The sequence below is a fragment of the Chiloscyllium plagiosum genome, unplaced genomic scaffold (genome assembly GCF_037043375.1).
Source record: "Chiloscyllium plagiosum isolate Xiang-an unplaced genomic scaffold, Cpla_swu_hap1 HiC_scaffold_13, whole genome shotgun sequence".
In the NCBI taxonomy this organism is placed as follows: Eukaryota; Metazoa; Chordata; class Chondrichthyes; order Orectolobiformes; family Hemiscylliidae; genus Chiloscyllium; species Chiloscyllium plagiosum.
The window spans coordinates 73,778,831-73,794,913 of record NW_028270151.1 but is presented as its reverse complement, the minus strand read 5'-3'; the positions used below and the strand labels follow the sequence as shown (position 1 = coordinate 73,794,913).

Sequence of the window (16,083 nt, the reverse complement as noted above, 5' to 3'; positions counted from 1 at the left end):
TGTTGTAGCTGTACAGGACATCTGTGAGGCTACTTTTTTGAATACTCCATACAATTCTGGTCGCCCTTCCACAGCAAAGATGTTGTTAAATCTGTGAGGGTGCAGAAAAGATTTCCAAGGATGCTGCTGGGACAGGAGCATTTGAGATATAGGGATTGGCTTAAAGGTTTGGGCTTTTTTCCCTGGAAAGTTGGAGGCTGAGGGGTGACCTTGTAGAAGTTTATAACATCATGAGGGGCATGGATACTACAGGGCAACAGTTTAAGGTGAGCGGGGAAAGGTTCTAAAAAGAACCTCAGTGGCTGCCAGAGGAAGGTATGTACAATTACAACATTTTAAAGGATCTGGATGGTTAAGTAAATAGGAAGGAGTTAGAAGATATGGGCCAAATGCTGCCAATTGGGACTATGTCAGATTTGGGATGTCTGGTTGATGTGGATGAGTTGGACCGAAGGGTCTCTTTCTGCGCTGTACAGCTCTGACTCTATTACTCTCGGCATTTTAATTAAGTGATTAAAAGCCTTGGCAATAAATATTTCCATTCAATCAGCTGGAGAAGCTGTCCATCGATAAGCACCCCATTGTGGCAACGATAGTTTGTGAAATCCTATAATGATTTTATATTAAGCAGGCACTCCCTTAAATTCCTAGTACATTGTTTTAAACTTCACATGTTTGTTTTGGACAGTTTCTTGACAACCTTATACACTTTACACACAAACGTGGCTTCATAGTTTACAAAATGAAGTGTTACCTCCACCAAGAATGCCTCAGGACCAGATATGAAGTTTTATCTTCCCCCTCCGAAAAGGAAAATGTATTGAACACCCCACCAACACCTGAGCCTTTCACACCTTCACTACCACAGGGTTCTCATCCCAACTCGTACAATCTGATGCCCTCTACCTTTCACTCATGGGCCCATATAACCTTTTAGGCGAATGTGAGGAGCCTGTCAATCTTCCTTCCCACCTATCCGCTCCACCCTTCTCTCCGATGTATCACCTATACCCTTTGCTCCATCCATTTATTGCACTCTCAGCTACCTTCTCCCCAGCCCCACCCCCTCCCATTTATCTCTCCACCTTGAGGCTGATGAAGGGCTCCTGCCTGAAACGTTGATTTTCCTGCTTCTCGGATGCTACCTGACCTGTTGCGCATTTCAAGCACCACTCTAATCTTGATTCATATAACCTGATGCCAACTTAGTGTCTTTTTCCACCCACCACACTTTTTTCTCCATTTATCTAATATACTGATTGATTAGTATCCTGGATCAGTGCAGCTTGAACAACACTAAAAAAAATTCAACGCCACCCAAGGCAAGGCAGCCAACTAGATTGCCAGCCCATATAACATTTTCAAAACTCACTCCCTGTACCAGCACCATACAGTTTTGGCTGTGTGTACCATCTATAAGATACACTGCAACAACTCAGAATTGGTTCAGCTCAGTTGGCTGGATTGTTGGTTTACAGAGCAGAGTGATGCCAACAGCGTGGGTTCAATTTCCATCCCTGGTTTGAGGTTACCATGGAGGACTCTCCTTTCAACCTTTTCCCTCGCCTAAGGTCTGTTGGCCCTCAGGTTAAATCACCAACAGTCGCTTCTCAAAAATGAGAGCAGCCCCTATGGTCTGGTAAGACTATGGTGACACACATCCACACAATTCAACAAGGCTCCTCAGACAGCACTTACAGTTCCATTACCTTTGCGCCAAGAAGGACAAGGCAGCAGATACATAGGACCATCACTCCCTATAAGTTCCCCTCCAAGTCATTCGCCATCTTGACTTAGAAATATATTGCCGTTCCTTCATTGTCACTGTATCAAAATTCAGAAATTCTCTCCCAGCAGCACCATGGGTGTGCTTACATCCCAAGGACTGCAGTGGTTGAAGAAGGAAGCTCATCACCATGTTCTCATTGACATTCAGTTATCAGCAATAAATACTGGCCCAGCTGTTGGTGCTCATGTCCCTTGAATGAATTTTAAAAATCCACAAGTACCAGTGCACATACAAGAAAAAATATAATTCTATTTCTTAAATTTCTGAACTGCAGACTATATTCTGTTGGGAAAAGCATTGCCATTCATGTTTTTTTGATTCATTCACAGGATGTGGGTGTTGGATGTCACTGTTCATTCCAGCATTTATTGCATGAAATAGAACATATTTACTGATCCAGCAAATTTGAAATTAGTGCATATACTTGCAAAACCAAAAAGCAAATCAAACTGCGGTATTTAATAAGTTATCTTGAACGCACATTCATGAAATTTTCAAGTTTTCACCTGCTTAATTTGTGTGCTGCAGGCACTCCTCCAGAAAAACCTGCATCATTAGCTAGCTCCAGCTGACCTAGAAGTATTTCTATTTGCCTTGAAAAACTGCCTCTGAAGCTGTCTTTAAGAGCTGCATTTTCTTTCTATTGTAACTCTTGATGCCAATCAGCCAGACACCTTGGAACAGTTGCACACCTGCAATCAGCATTGAATCTGTCTGCACGTGCTTGGTTCCGTACACTGCTGACTGTGGTGCACTTGCATACTTTCTTGGTTGCTGAGTTAGAAGCCCCTGTAATTTGCCCAAGCCTGCATTAGATGTTTTGGCAAGGAAACAACATGTGATCTTCGGTATTCCTGACAGAAATTTCAAATTGAGAGCATGAATTGATGTAAATCATCTGATTTTGATTTGGCTTTCACCTAGTGAAGTCATCACATGAAAAAAAATAAACGTTTGTGTAAAATGTTCTGATTTCTTGAATGAATCTTATAAAGCATCAAGCTTAGAATAAAGACTGAACAAAGTAAAATGTGACTAAAAACCGGATAAGGTACAAGTTCAATTAACTAATCTGGAGGCAGTGTATGTTTCTGGACCCTTGTATAGTTTGAATGGCATATGAAATGCAAGGTATGTATTGTAGCCCATGTGATGAAAACCTGAATTGGTGTATTCAGCAGCAGGAAGGGGAGAGGTCATGGTGGAAACTAGGACTGTTTGATTTCCTTTTTGAACTGAAATTTGTTCAATGTATTGGTATTATGGTGGACTTTGTTTTGCTGCAGTGCTATGAATTGGTGAACTCTAACTTCTGGTATCTCTTTCCTTTTGCAGGTCAAGCTCCACATATTGAACTGTAAGCTGTGAACATGAAATTGTTTAACTCTGTTTAAGGAGTTCCTCCTTTTTCTACCGAAATCTTCTCAAAAGTGACAAAGAGCTAAGAGACTGGAATGGGAATGTGCTTTTAGTTGTTTTTTTTCTTATTATAAAGGTGTATTATAATTTAGGTTCGGTTCTGTGGACAGATAAAGCAATGGGAGTGCAGATCACTGGAAAATGCATAGGTATTCACCTCAGGGACAAATTCAATCATGGAAAATCAGATGGTTTCAATATATTGGCCAATGAGATTTGGGAAAAAGTAAATATATTTTGTAGGGATGATTTCAATCGCCATTCATTTAAAAACTCCAAACTTTCAATACATTGGTTTTCAGACTCTTGAATTCATGTTGTCTAAGTTGGTCTACATAGTGTATGTTGTGTTATTCTTGTCCAGGAGAATATATTTGTGAACCTCATTACTCATTCCTCTCACTCGTTCATGTCTAATTTCTCATAGTCAATCTTTCTTGCTCTCCCACTTCTCTGCTTGGTTTCTCTTGATCTCTTGATTTCACGCTCGCTATCCATTTACTTAAGGACAGACCAGGGTGAATCCTTGTTGAAGTTGAAGTATTCTATAACCCTGTATTTTCAGTAAGATGCTTAAATGCCACATTGCTATGTGTATACAGCAATGCCTGAGTAATGCCAACATTACAGTGGAAGATTGCAAGATCCAGTAATTTCTGTATGGAAGATTTTATATTGGAATATACATCAATTAATTTTTATTACTGTTTTATGGAGAATAATTTTGCATTTCAAGGTGCGAAATGTGGATCACGAGATGTCTTCTGTAAATATTCTACAATGTCTGCTTATTGGTAATATATTTATTTTTTATTTCTTTGCCAACCAAACAGAGCATTTGGTCAGGTATACATCGAAGGCCTTCAACTAGTATAAATCCAACTTAATCTTCACATTCTGTTGAGAAATCCCTCAGGATACATTGTTGTGTTGTACATCAAGGGTATACTTTTGAGTGTAAACCAGCATCAGGCTAGTATCTGTAAAAATGGCCCAAAGTGCATTTCGTCTTTATACAAACTACTGATGTACAAATGTTTATATTCAGAGCTATCTTCACTTACCTACATTAACCCTGCCTCCTTGCTGTGTAATTGAGGAAGAGAGTTCTTTTACTGGGCTTGTTGCCTGAAGTGATTTATAAGTATACAAGTCCTTGTATCATTGCTGATTACAGTTTGAACACCTCAAATGGCAGAAGCTTGCTGCAGACTTGTATGGGATGAAATTCTGCACAGTTGTACAGAATGATTCCAGAAGTTAATTAAAGCACCTGAGCTAGTAATTTTTACATGTTTCAGGCTTTCACCAAGAAATTTCCAAAGCTGCTTACTTTCTTTGAATCCCATTATAATAGTAGAAATATTCACTGTGGCCTTGACCATGCTGTGACCTACTGCTCAGCTACGTTTTACATTATTATTTTCAGTGAAGCATGGATATTTCTGCCAAGAAACATTTTAGATGATGAATTGTAAACTTTTACAATCAGCATCTTTTTGTTCATTGTTATTTGTGCTCCACCTTGTTGTGATTCTTTTGTTCTGTTGAAAGGGAATTTTTTTTGGCACATTACATGCTGAACATAATAGCCCAGAATGCTGAGAAGATGAGAATGAATACGCCATTAACTTTTAAGAGCTTGTTTAGACTTGCCACCTCAGTTGTGTGCTGACCAGGTTTTAACTGTATGGTCAAATGGATGCCACCAGTAAAATATTATATTGCTTTCACCACTAGGGAGTGAAGTTTGCCCCTCAGTCTAAGCTCAGTGAATGGAAATTGCCTTTCTCTGTTGTTCAGATGAAACAACCAAGAATCTGGATCTGCTTCTAAATCAGATGCAAGTTCACAATATCAAGCTGTCCATGATTCAAGGTCAATTGATGCAAACTGGGCATTTGGATTTGGGTGTAAAGGAAGTTAATGTAGGAACTAGGAAAGTTACATTGCTGTGCAGTAATGGACTGTCCACATGGCTTGGTTGCTTTGCTCAGTATGCTAAAGATTGAAACACGTTTAAAATATCATTACAAAGTGTGTAAAAACACAATCAGTTGAAATAGCTGTGGTGGCCTGTGTAAGCTGGATTTGAATTGACCTGTCTTTAAAGTTCGAATCAGTTTTCTCACTGTTCTAATGGAAAGATCTGTTCCATCACAGCCTATAATTTTATAAAAGTTTGAGATGCTGGATTAATTACTGAGTAGCCAAATTTAAATGCTATTTGTGTTTTGCTGTTGCCCATTCAGCATTCTACTGCTGAAATGTGAACTTTGAATTTATGATTCTGAATTTTCAATTTGATCAAATCTTTTCAATGTTTTATATGATTACAAGCTATGGTACGTGAAATACAAATCAAGTTGATTTGTATCAAATATCTTGGAATTGTTTCCTTAAATTTGAACAGTTCAAGGCGCTTGGGACTCGAAACTCCCAATGTAATTAAAAACCTCATCTATCCTTGCAATTTGGCATTTCTGAAACATTCACCTTCCAGTTATATGGAAGCCTATTCTATAATTCTTTTCAGCTCCACAGACCCATTGCTGTTCATTGAAAGTACTTATCTAAACTTTGTTTCCTCTGTTATTGATGAGATATCTTAGCTAAATTCTAAAATGCCCTCAAATGACTTACTGCAATCACACTGATTATCATCTGTCACACTATCACTTTCTGTATTCTGATATTTTTTGAGCTTCATACACATCTAGGAGTTCTTCAGTAGACTGTGCCTATTACTTTAATTTTGCTTCACTTAATATAAAAAAAAACAGAAAAAGGTATTATGTCTCCAAACATTTGGGCAAAAACACATAACTCCATTGTACTTTAGATGTGTGGTACTTTCTTTAATAATTTTCTTTTTTTAATTGCTGTCTGTGAGCCTCTTGACCTTGCAGTAGCAATGCTGATGCAGATTACTTGAAAGGTTTGAACGAATGAAATTGTATACCAAGCCCTATTGATTATTGTGAAATCACACAGCTAATTTAGGCTGATGAGAGAAGATCACAGTTGCTAATTTTTAAAAAGTATACGAATGGAATGTTGCATAATTCTTATCACCACACTTGTGTGGTATACATTGGAAAAGGTTTGAAGAACAGAAGGGCAGGTGGGATGAAGGTTGATGGAAGATGCTTAAAGCTCAAATCTGCAGGAAAGATGAATGAAGGAATCTGATTAATATATAAAATGACATACATAACATGAAATACAACCTCAATACAAGTTTTGCATTACTAGGGCCAGTGAAACAAAAGGGAATACATTTAAATTGGTGAGGCTCAAAGTGAAATAGAATATGTCATTGATATACATTTGAAATTAAAGCATTGGGAGTGCTGACAATCTGTTTCGATGTGAGACCTGGTGTGTTAAATAATAAAGGGACTTACTAATGGGAAGAACAGTGTTTTTGTACATTTACATATTAACTGCCAGATTGCACAGATTTCAAGCAGAGCTTAAAATTGGAATGACAGGTGCACTAACCAGGAGTGTTAGGGGTACTAGAAAAAAATCAATGTCACAAAAGAAAGCACATCAGAGATGTTACGGCATTCTGCTCAGCAGTCATAGCATTTATCGATTTTACAGAGATTTGTTGTCACTTCATCCATAACTGCTTGTTCCTTCATGTCTATTGGAAGAAAGATGTTCTTGCTATTTTACAATTTGCTCTTTCTTCTGCTTCGTTATTTGCATTATTAATGTATTTCCTGCAGTGGTATCAAAGTGTGAGCAAAATCTGGTTCAAACATGGCACAGAGGAATTAACAGTGCTTTGCATTGATCCCAGTTGCTGGTCAATAAAAGATTTTTCACAGCCACTGTCAAATATGTATTGTGTATTCTGGAAATTCAAAATGCATTTTTTTTGTTTCGGGGAAGCAAACCTGCTTTTATGCAGGTGCCATAATACTGTTGCTGAAAGGAAGGCATCTATGCTCTGCTTTCAATGTGACCCGTTATATAATGGTGAGAGTTGTATTTCCCAAAGTTATGGAGGTTCAATTTGCTTCTTATCCAAAATAATAATAAAACTTAATGATGCCAATTGATTTATTCTTTCACTTTGTTGAAAATTAAAATGAAAAGTTTTTTTTATTTATGATCATAGTTTTTTTCTGGTATTTGTAAGGCTTACACTACCTTTTAGACTGGTAACTTCACAAATGGAAGTCAATGTTCTAAACCTGTAGAGTTCATGATAATGTGGCAGAGGCAGATGTATCAGACAGTTAGTGCACAGTTATAAAGATTTTGTTCTATCTTTCGCTGTAGTTCACTGAAAGCATTGCTGTCTGATTTAGAAGCTTGTGTGCTCAAGCCCTATTCCAGAGACAAGAGTACAAAATTTGGCTTTTTCTTTCATGTAGTATTAGGGAAGTGTGGTGCTTTCAGGAGTGAAACTGACAAAAACAGAAACTTATCGACAGCACAGAAAAAGGTCCTTTGGCCCATTGTATCTGTGCAGAGAAAACAGACAAGTTTCAAGACAAGTGTTTCTTTCTTCAGACCTCGAAGCACCCAGGAAATATGCTGATGATGGGGCCTGGAAGGATAAAAGAGTAAGTGGAAAATTGGAGACTGAGCCCAGAGAGAGAGGAAAAAGAAACAGGATAGGCAAATAAAGGGCTTGTTGACAGTAAACCGAGGAGAAGCTAGATGGGTGATAATCGGGGCTCTGAATAGTTGAAAATTAAAATTCATGATATCTTTTGAGTCTGATGGTAATGCAAACTGGGTGACCATTTTCCAGAACATCTCTGCTCTATTTATAAGAATGGCCTCAACCTTCCAGTTGCTTGCCATTTCAACAAATCACCTTTCTATTCATGTTAACTTTTATGGGGGTTTGTTGCAATGTTCCAATTAAGCTCATACAAGCTGGAGCAATAACAACTCATGTGATTGTTCAGCACTTTGCAACCATCAGGACTCCATATTGAGTTCAGCAACTTCAGGGCCAAACCAACGTCCTTTTATTTCAAATACAAGCCCCATGTTTTGCTTGTCTTATTGGTTCTGTTCTCAACAGATCAGACCCGTTTTCTCTTTTTTCAGACATATTATTTACACTTATTTAACATCTCAATCATTCCTTTACCTCTCTTAGCACACCCTTTTTCTTGCTCTGAGCATCCTCACCATCTGCTCCATGATGTGAAACAAAACTGAAAGAACTGCAGCTGCTGGTAATCAGAAACAGAAATAGAAATTGCTGGAAAAGCTCAGCAGGTCTGCCAACAGCTGTGGAGAGAAAGCAGAGTTAGATTTTGGATCTAGTAACCCAGTTCTGAAGCAGCATCACTGGACCTAAAACGTAACTGCTTTCCACAGATGCTGCCAGACCTGCTGAGTTTTTCCAGCAATTTCTGTTTTTTTTTGCTCCATGATCTCTTTCCTCTCTGCCAATAGCACAAAACTCACAATTTTCCAGTTGCTGTAAGTTCTGAAGTTTTTTGTTGATTCAAAACATTGTTTTCCCTCCCCAGATGCTGCCAGAACTTCTGAGTTTCTCTGGCATTTTGCAGCAGTACAATTTTAAATAAATGGTAAGAAGACTTCATCAGTGTTGGTAATATTTATCCCTTAACACTTGTTTAAAGCAAGTCAGATATTGTCATTTCTGTTTTTGGGAGCTTGCTGTGCACAAATAAACAAAAGAACTTGGAGCAGAAGGAGGCAATTCATCTCTATGAACCTGCGCTGATATTCAGTGTGCTCATGGCTGATCTTCATTTTAGCCCCAACTCCACTTTCCTACTGGTCCTTCACAACCTTTCAACCTGTGACTAATTAAAAATCTGTTTGCATCCTCCTTGAGTTTATTGCTTGTCCTGGCATCCACCACACTCTGGGGAGTGAATTGCACAGATTCATGACCCTTGGAAAGAATTAATTCCTCTTTTTTTTTTCAAATCTGCTATCCTTATCCTAAAACTGACATGCCACTCTAGACTGTGCCACGAGAGGAAACATCCTCTCTCTCTCTACTTTGTCAATTCAATCTTCTCTCATTCTCCTAAATGTCAGAGAGCACAGGCCTAAACTGCTCAATCTATCACAAACCTCTCGAATCAATCTAGTGAATCTCCTCTGAACTGCCTCCAAATGTAACTGTGTTTTCCATAATACAGCAATGATTACACCTCAATAGTTACTATCTTAAGGTTGTGAAAAGCCACTACTGAAATAGAATTGCTTAATTGAAATTAATACCTAAATGCAAGTATTATATGAAATATTCTTCACACTTTTTTTCACTGAAAATAATCAAGTAAATTCAGTCATATCAACCTACAGTCTCAATGGTGCTGTCCACTATAACCCCCAGGGGGTTCGCATTTAAGATTAACATTGTTGATTTCAGTTACTGTTAAAAAGAGAGACCTGTTGGTGAGCTTTTTGTTTTTTGACTTGTCAGCACAAGCACAAGAAAACCAAACTTTAAATGATCAAAACTTTTTATGGCATATAAGCATTAGCATGGAGACTGTAGCATGGAATAGGTCCACAAGCTACTGGTTAATTCAAGAGTAAAAGGCCTGTACATATTGTTTGCAGAGAGCACAAATATATGTTACTTGTAGCAAGGATGAAGGCTGAATTGCAATCTCAGTTGATGATTTTATATTTGTTGTGTTTTATGTAGCAGTGTTCTATACGAGGATAAAACTTCAAATGAAGAGTTACTCGATGGGTTTAACCTTGCACTTCCCATTGATATGTTTACTGAGCTGGAAATTCAGTATTTATCTTTTTGAGTTTTTCTTACCACAGAAGTGAACTCTCCCATCTCCTCGTGCCTCGTGCTCCCAAGAGGAGGTTGAACAGTTCATCCACTTTACCAACACCTTCCACCCCGACCTCAAATTCACCTGGACCGTCTCAGACTCCTCCCTCCCCTTCCTAGACCTTTCCATTTCTATCTCGGGTGACCGAATCGACACGGACATTTACTATAAACCGACCGACTCCCACAGCTACCTAGACTACACCTCCTCCCACCCTGCTCCCTGTAAAAACGCCATCCCATATTCCCAATTCCTTCGTCTCCGCCGCATCTGCTCCCAGGAGGACCAGTTCCAAAACCGTACAACCCAGATGGCCTCCTTCTTCAAGGACTGCAATTTCCCGCCAGACATAGTCGACGATGCCCTCCACTGCATCTCTTCCACTTCCCGCTCCTCTGCCCTTGAGCCCCGCCCCTCCAACCACCAGCAGGACAGAATCCCACTGGTCCTCACCTACCACCCCACCAACCTCCATGTACAACGTATCATCCGCCGTCATTTCCGCCACCTCCAAACGGACCCCACCACCAGGGATATATTTCCCTCCCCTCCCCTATCAGCGTTCCGAAAGGACCACTCCCTCTGTGACTCCCTCGTCAGGTCCACACTCCCCACCAACCCAACCTCCACTCCCGGCACCTTCCCCTGCAACCGCAAGAAATGCAAAACTTGCGCTCACACCTCCCCCCTTACTTCCCTCCAAGGCCCCAAGGGACACTTCCATATCCGTCACAAATTCACCTGCACCTCCACACGCATCATCTATTGCATCCGCTGCACCCGATGTGGCCTCCTCTATATTGGGGAGACAGGCCGCCTACTTGTGGAACGTTTCAGAGAACACCTCTGGGACACCCGGACAAACCAACCCAACCACCCCGTAGTCCAACACTTTAACTCCCCCTCCCACTCCACCAAGGACATGCAGGTCCTTGGACTCCTTCATCGCCAGACCATGGCAACACGACGGATGGAGGAAGAGTGCCTCATCTTCTGTCTGGGAACCCTCCAACCACAAGGGATGCACTCAGATTTCTCCAGTTTCCTCATTTCCCCTCCCCCCCACCTTGTCTCAGTCAAATCCCTCGAACTCAGCACCGCCTTCCTAACCTGCAATCTTCTTCCTGACCTCTCCATCCCACCCCACTCCGGCCTATCACCCTCACCTTGACCTCCGTCCACCTATCACATTTCCAACGCCCTTCCCCCAAGTCCCTCCTCCCTACCTTTTATCTTAGCCTACTGGACACACTTTCCTCATTCCTGAAGAAGGGCTTATGCCTAAAACGTCGATTCTCCTGTTCCTTGGATGCTGCCTGACCTGCTGTGCTTTTCCAGCAACACATTTTCAGCTCTGATCTCCAGCATCTGCAGTCCTCACTTTCTCCATCTCCTCAAAACCCTACTCTAAAGCCCCCTCACAGCGCTAGGATTGGATTACCCTGTCATAGAGTTTTTTATATTTACATTATAATTGATGTGATTCCTAATTAGTTATTTTGAAGCATTGCCCATCAAAACAAATGATAACTGTAAAAGACAAATAAGATTTCAGTTAAAGTTAGTGGGGATTTTGTACTTTTGCAATGACAATCTGACATAATAGTTGTTTGTAATAGTAAATACATTCATGCAGGCAGTTGCCCAACTTCTTCATCTTGTTATTTAACACAGATTGGTAGTGCAGGAAATGTGTTAGTTCATATTGCGTTTGAACGTATAACATTCCACTGTGCCATCCTGTAAATGGACTGATCTGGTATGCTGGAGACAAAATCCAACCTTTGGCAGGTAATCAAGAAGAATTCCCAAGACATTGAAGCTCAGAAGAATTTTTCTGCCCTCAGGAAGCACTTGGACATATCTGAAGAATAGAAAGTACAAAAGCATATTTCAAAAAGTGATTTTGTGAGAATGTTTACTGTCAATAATCTGCTAGATTCCTTCCCCTTAAGGCTTACCGAGAAATTTTCAAGATTCTGAAATGCCATCTTGCCTGTAGCAATATTTGATTTGTAGAATTATCAACCAATCTTATAGAGAAACTGCAGTTGTCCCCTCATGTTGATCCTAGAGTGACTCTCTCCTCACTTCAAGTCAGTGATACTGGAGAACAACATAGTTGACCTACAAGGAGTCCAACTTTACTCTTCCTGCCATCACATTTACTGGGAATAACATAGAAAATGGGGACCCTGTGTAAATCACAGAAAAGACTGCAGTGCCTAATCACAGTTAACATCATTCTTACATTTAAAATAGAAGATAAAGCAGAACCAGAAACACGAGGACTGGTTAGCCTTCATGAGTAGGAGAAAAATGTTATGACTAACATTGGATGAGAACACAGTATCTCTCTCAGTCCCATGACTTCACTGATGATAACAAATGTTTCTCAGGTAGTGATATGACCAATTCGGTATATATGGTTTTGAACAAAAGTATCCATTAACTAGATTTCTTTAGTAAGCAGCAAATGATACATTTATTGTGCAAAAAGAATTAATTGGCAAAAACATGAAGCTAATTAATACATTCAAAATTCACTGGGGTACTGCATTCAAAATTAGGCCCCACCATGGAAAATATTTAGACAAAATCCATAATCCCTAATTTTACCCGACTGATGAACTCCAGTTTTTTTTAAAATCAGCTTTCTGTACCAAACACAAATGGTCTTTAACCAATGGCAATAAGAAATCATGACTTGCCAAAGTATCAGACTATGCCTTAAATTCTATCCCTTCTTAAATTTTCCTCTGTCACAAACACAGATGATATGAATATTAAGGAAGGGAAAAGAAAAAAAAGAACACAGTTCAATAGAACAAGTCTGGACTGCAGGATTCGAGGAGTTTCAAAATCCAAGAAGATGTCAACAAATTTGCAGAACAGACTTGCAACTAGCATATTAGTTGAAATATAAATAGGTATGAGGTGATGCATGATGAGATGGGGGAATATGGAGAGCAGGTACTCCTTTGGCAGTAAGTTCAAGTGACGTAGCACAAAGGATTTGAGGGATGCAGATTTATAAATCAATAAAATTAGCAATGAAGGTTAACAAAGCTTTAACAAATATAAATTAATACTCAGTTAATTTCTAAAGGAATAGAATTCAAGAGCAAAATGGTCACGTTTCATCTGAGTATGTGACCTGTATATGTAACTTGCTACATCACACTAGAGAACTGCACACAGCTCTGGACTCCATATTACAAATAAAATGTTGAGCCACTGAAGAAGATGTGATAACCATTTACATCTCTCAAAAAAAAGGTAAGCCTCAGTGGTGACCCAGACGAAGTCTCAAAATGTGTGAAGGAATTTTCACTTGTAGGGCAGTCCAATATTAGGTGGCCATAATTTATAAGAAATTAATAAGGAATTCAGAAGAAATCTATTCAGAGTGTGGGATGTGGAACTCATGTTATATAGAATATCATCGGTTCACTTAAGGGGAAGCTATGTTAATAGATGATGGTAATGTTGAGGAAGTAAAGGGGAGGAAGATAGTTGGAACACAAACATTAGGGCAGGCTTCTTGGGCCAAAGTAATTATTTCAGTGTTGTAAATAAAATGTAAAATTCTATATAATATACATGAATCTGATAAGTGTGTTCTTGAAGTACTGAGCAGGGCAAGTGTAAGTGATTATCAACCTTTTGTAATCTAATCATGAGCACTCCTGCACCCAACAATTTTTGAAAGTAAGGTTTGAACTTGGTGACATTCCTCCATGCCGGAAGTTCTATCTACAGAACCACACGGACTACTGACACCACCAGTAATAAAATAAAGCTCTCCAACTGGGTGCAAACCTATTGCTCAAGGATATCCTCAGAAATGGGTGAATGTGGTGCCACGCAGCTAATGATAAGGAAATTCCTGGAAAAAGCTGACCTTGTTATGTGATTGATCCACAAACTGTGGTACAATGATATTCATGTGTTTTGTGATGATGTAGCTGATCCCATGACTCTAGAGGAGACACCGGTCTAGAAAGTGTATGCGAAAAGATTGGTCTTGGGTACTACATGAGACAACTGTTTTTAATAGCCCACCATGTACAGTTGTAAATAAAGGAGTTTTACAATACATAAGGAGTTCAGCTTGCTTACAGATAGAAGCAAGCAGCCTCTAGGACAATGCTTCTGTGACACGCACAGCTTGAGATATTCTATACCAGTAGAGAAGTGATGGCCTAATGGTATTATCACTGGACTGTGAATCAAGAAACCCAAGTAATATTTCAGGCACCTGTCTTCAAATTCTGTCATGGCAAATAGTTGAATTTGTATTCAATAAAAATCTGGAATTAGAAGTCTGATGATGATCATGGATCTATTGTTGGGGGGGGGGGGGGGGGGAGCATCCAGTTCATTAATGTCCTTTTAGAGAAGATACCTGCCATCCTTACCAGATCAGGCTTACAGGTGGCCTCAGATCCACAGCAATGTGGTTAACTCTTAATTGCCCTCTGGGCAAATAGGGATGGCCAGCAATGCCCTCACCCCATGAATGAATTGAAAAATAAACTGAATGTGCAGATAGCAATAAAACACAAATGAATCACTTTTGTAGAAATTCCACAAATTAACAAGGTGTTTCAGTAATTCAAAGTGAAATGTAATCTTGGAAACTATGTGCAAAAATACTGAAACATTATTGATATTCTGCTTTCTTAAAAATTAAATTCATGTTTCTTGACTTACAACTCGTGAATAATTATTTCGAGTTTAGTACTTACATGTTAACCTGCTGGCCTTTTCCATTAGTGTTAGATCCACACTGGAAAACCAGGTCATGAAATGAAAGCTTCTGGGCAGAGGTCGGATTCTTTTTCTCAACAGAAACCCGTGGCTTGAAGCTTGTTTTCTCGACTTGTGTTGTTATCTGACTGGAAAGATCATAAATTGTTTCCACGGATGATCCAAAGACTCTGAAAAAGGCTCCCGACTCCTTTCGGATGTAACGTATTTCCAGAATCTCTGATTTGTTTTTCCTCTGTAATGTCTCCAATGTGCATGATACTGGATCCAGTTCATAAAATTCAAACTCCTTTTGAAGCAAGTCATAGTCATAAAAGTCACTAGGCAGCAGTAATTCAGATGTCCTGAGGAAGTCTAAAATGTATCCAAACAAAGATCCATCCCTATCTATAAAATACTCCCTGGCCCCTGTCTGTTGTATGGTGGGCTCTGATCCTATGAGAATCCTGCTCAGCTTGGAGCTGGGAACCTTAGCAAGAGTATCAGGAAGTGTCTCAAAAATCATTCCTCCAACATTCAACTTTAAGGGCTGTTGTTCCTCATCCATTTTCTGTGGGAATAGACAGAGTATCAGGTGTCAAAAACAAGTCCAAACAGTGAACAAAATTGATTCGTTTTTAGCTAGGCAACTAAATGTACTGAGACCCTTAATTAATCAGGAGTAAGCATAATTGAAATGAGTGCTTTCAGATCAAAGAATTTTGTTTTCTTCAGTGTTGTTTCCATTTGGTTGCCAAGCAGAAGAACACAGTAACAGACACACCCCAACAAACTGGTTTTGTTTGTGGACTCACAATAACTTTGAGTGTAAATCCCAGCACTGGGTTGTGATTATATTGTTTATTTAGATTCCGTGTGGATTTCTGGCACTGCTGTCTTGTTCAATATCTGTGTTTGTGAGATCAAATGATTCATCAACTGTTAAAATGATTAACTGTGATCAATACTGCGAGTGACTGCACATATCACTTGGCAGGTGAACATTCCAATGTCCTTTGTGATGCTGTGGCCATATCCAAATACTGAGAAAGGGACATGCCTGGTTGGCTATAAAGCATGTGCTTCATTGATTTTTTTCTATTTGGGTAATGGTACTGCCCATACCAGGGTTGAGATAAGTGGAGTTGAACAGATAGGTATGACATTTGGATCCTAAATAATTGCAAATCCCAATCAGTTATTTTCTGTCAGATTCTGCAAAATGAACTGCAACAAAACTTTGTGTGTGTGTGTGAGAGAGAGAGAGATAGGGATTGCATTCTATCTGTGGTTTTACTTCACTTTGTTCAA

At 39.4% G+C, this 16,083-nt stretch overlaps 2 protein-coding genes across 3 annotated transcripts in view; one reads left to right on the top strand and one right to left on the bottom strand.

Annotated features, from left to right (window-relative positions):
* The window catches only part of uggt1 (UDP-glucose glycoprotein glucosyltransferase 1), a 143,844-nt gene extending 136,567 nt beyond the window's left edge, over window positions 1–7,277 (top strand). For both annotated transcript variants that reach the window (XM_043701925.2, XM_043701924.2), the window contains one exon: window positions 3,125–7,277. In XM_043701925.2, the coding sequence (XP_043557860.2) occupies window positions 3,125–3,150 (26 nt within the window). In that variant the 3' untranslated portion in view covers window positions 3,151–7,277. The remainder of the gene's footprint in view (window positions 1–3,124) is intronic.
* Window positions 7,278–11,275: 3,998 nt separating this feature from the next.
* Window positions 11,276–15,474, bottom strand: LOC148148342 (putative potassium channel regulatory protein). Its single transcript, XM_087993263.1, has 2 exons — window positions 14,772–15,474; window positions 11,276–11,884 (listed from the first exon to the last, which is right to left on the bottom strand). The coding sequence occupies exons 1-2, from the start codon at window positions 15,338–15,340 to the stop codon at window positions 11,716–11,718; spliced, it is 738 nt and encodes a 245-aa protein (XP_087849389.1). The 5' UTR covers window positions 15,341–15,474; the 3' UTR covers window positions 11,276–11,715.
* Between the last annotated feature and the right edge of the window lie 609 nt (window positions 15,475–16,083).

Excerpts from the sequence above, each read along its gene's own strand:
- LOC148148342 (XM_087993263.1), bottom strand. The coding sequence starts at position 15,340 with ATGGATGAGGAACAACAGCCCTTAAAGTTGAATGTTGGAGGAATGATT. Across the intron at positions 11,885-14,771 it reads AAAGGCCAGCAGGTTAACAT|ATATGTCCAAGTGCTTCCTG; the intron begins GTAAGTACTAAA and ends TCTATTCTTCAG.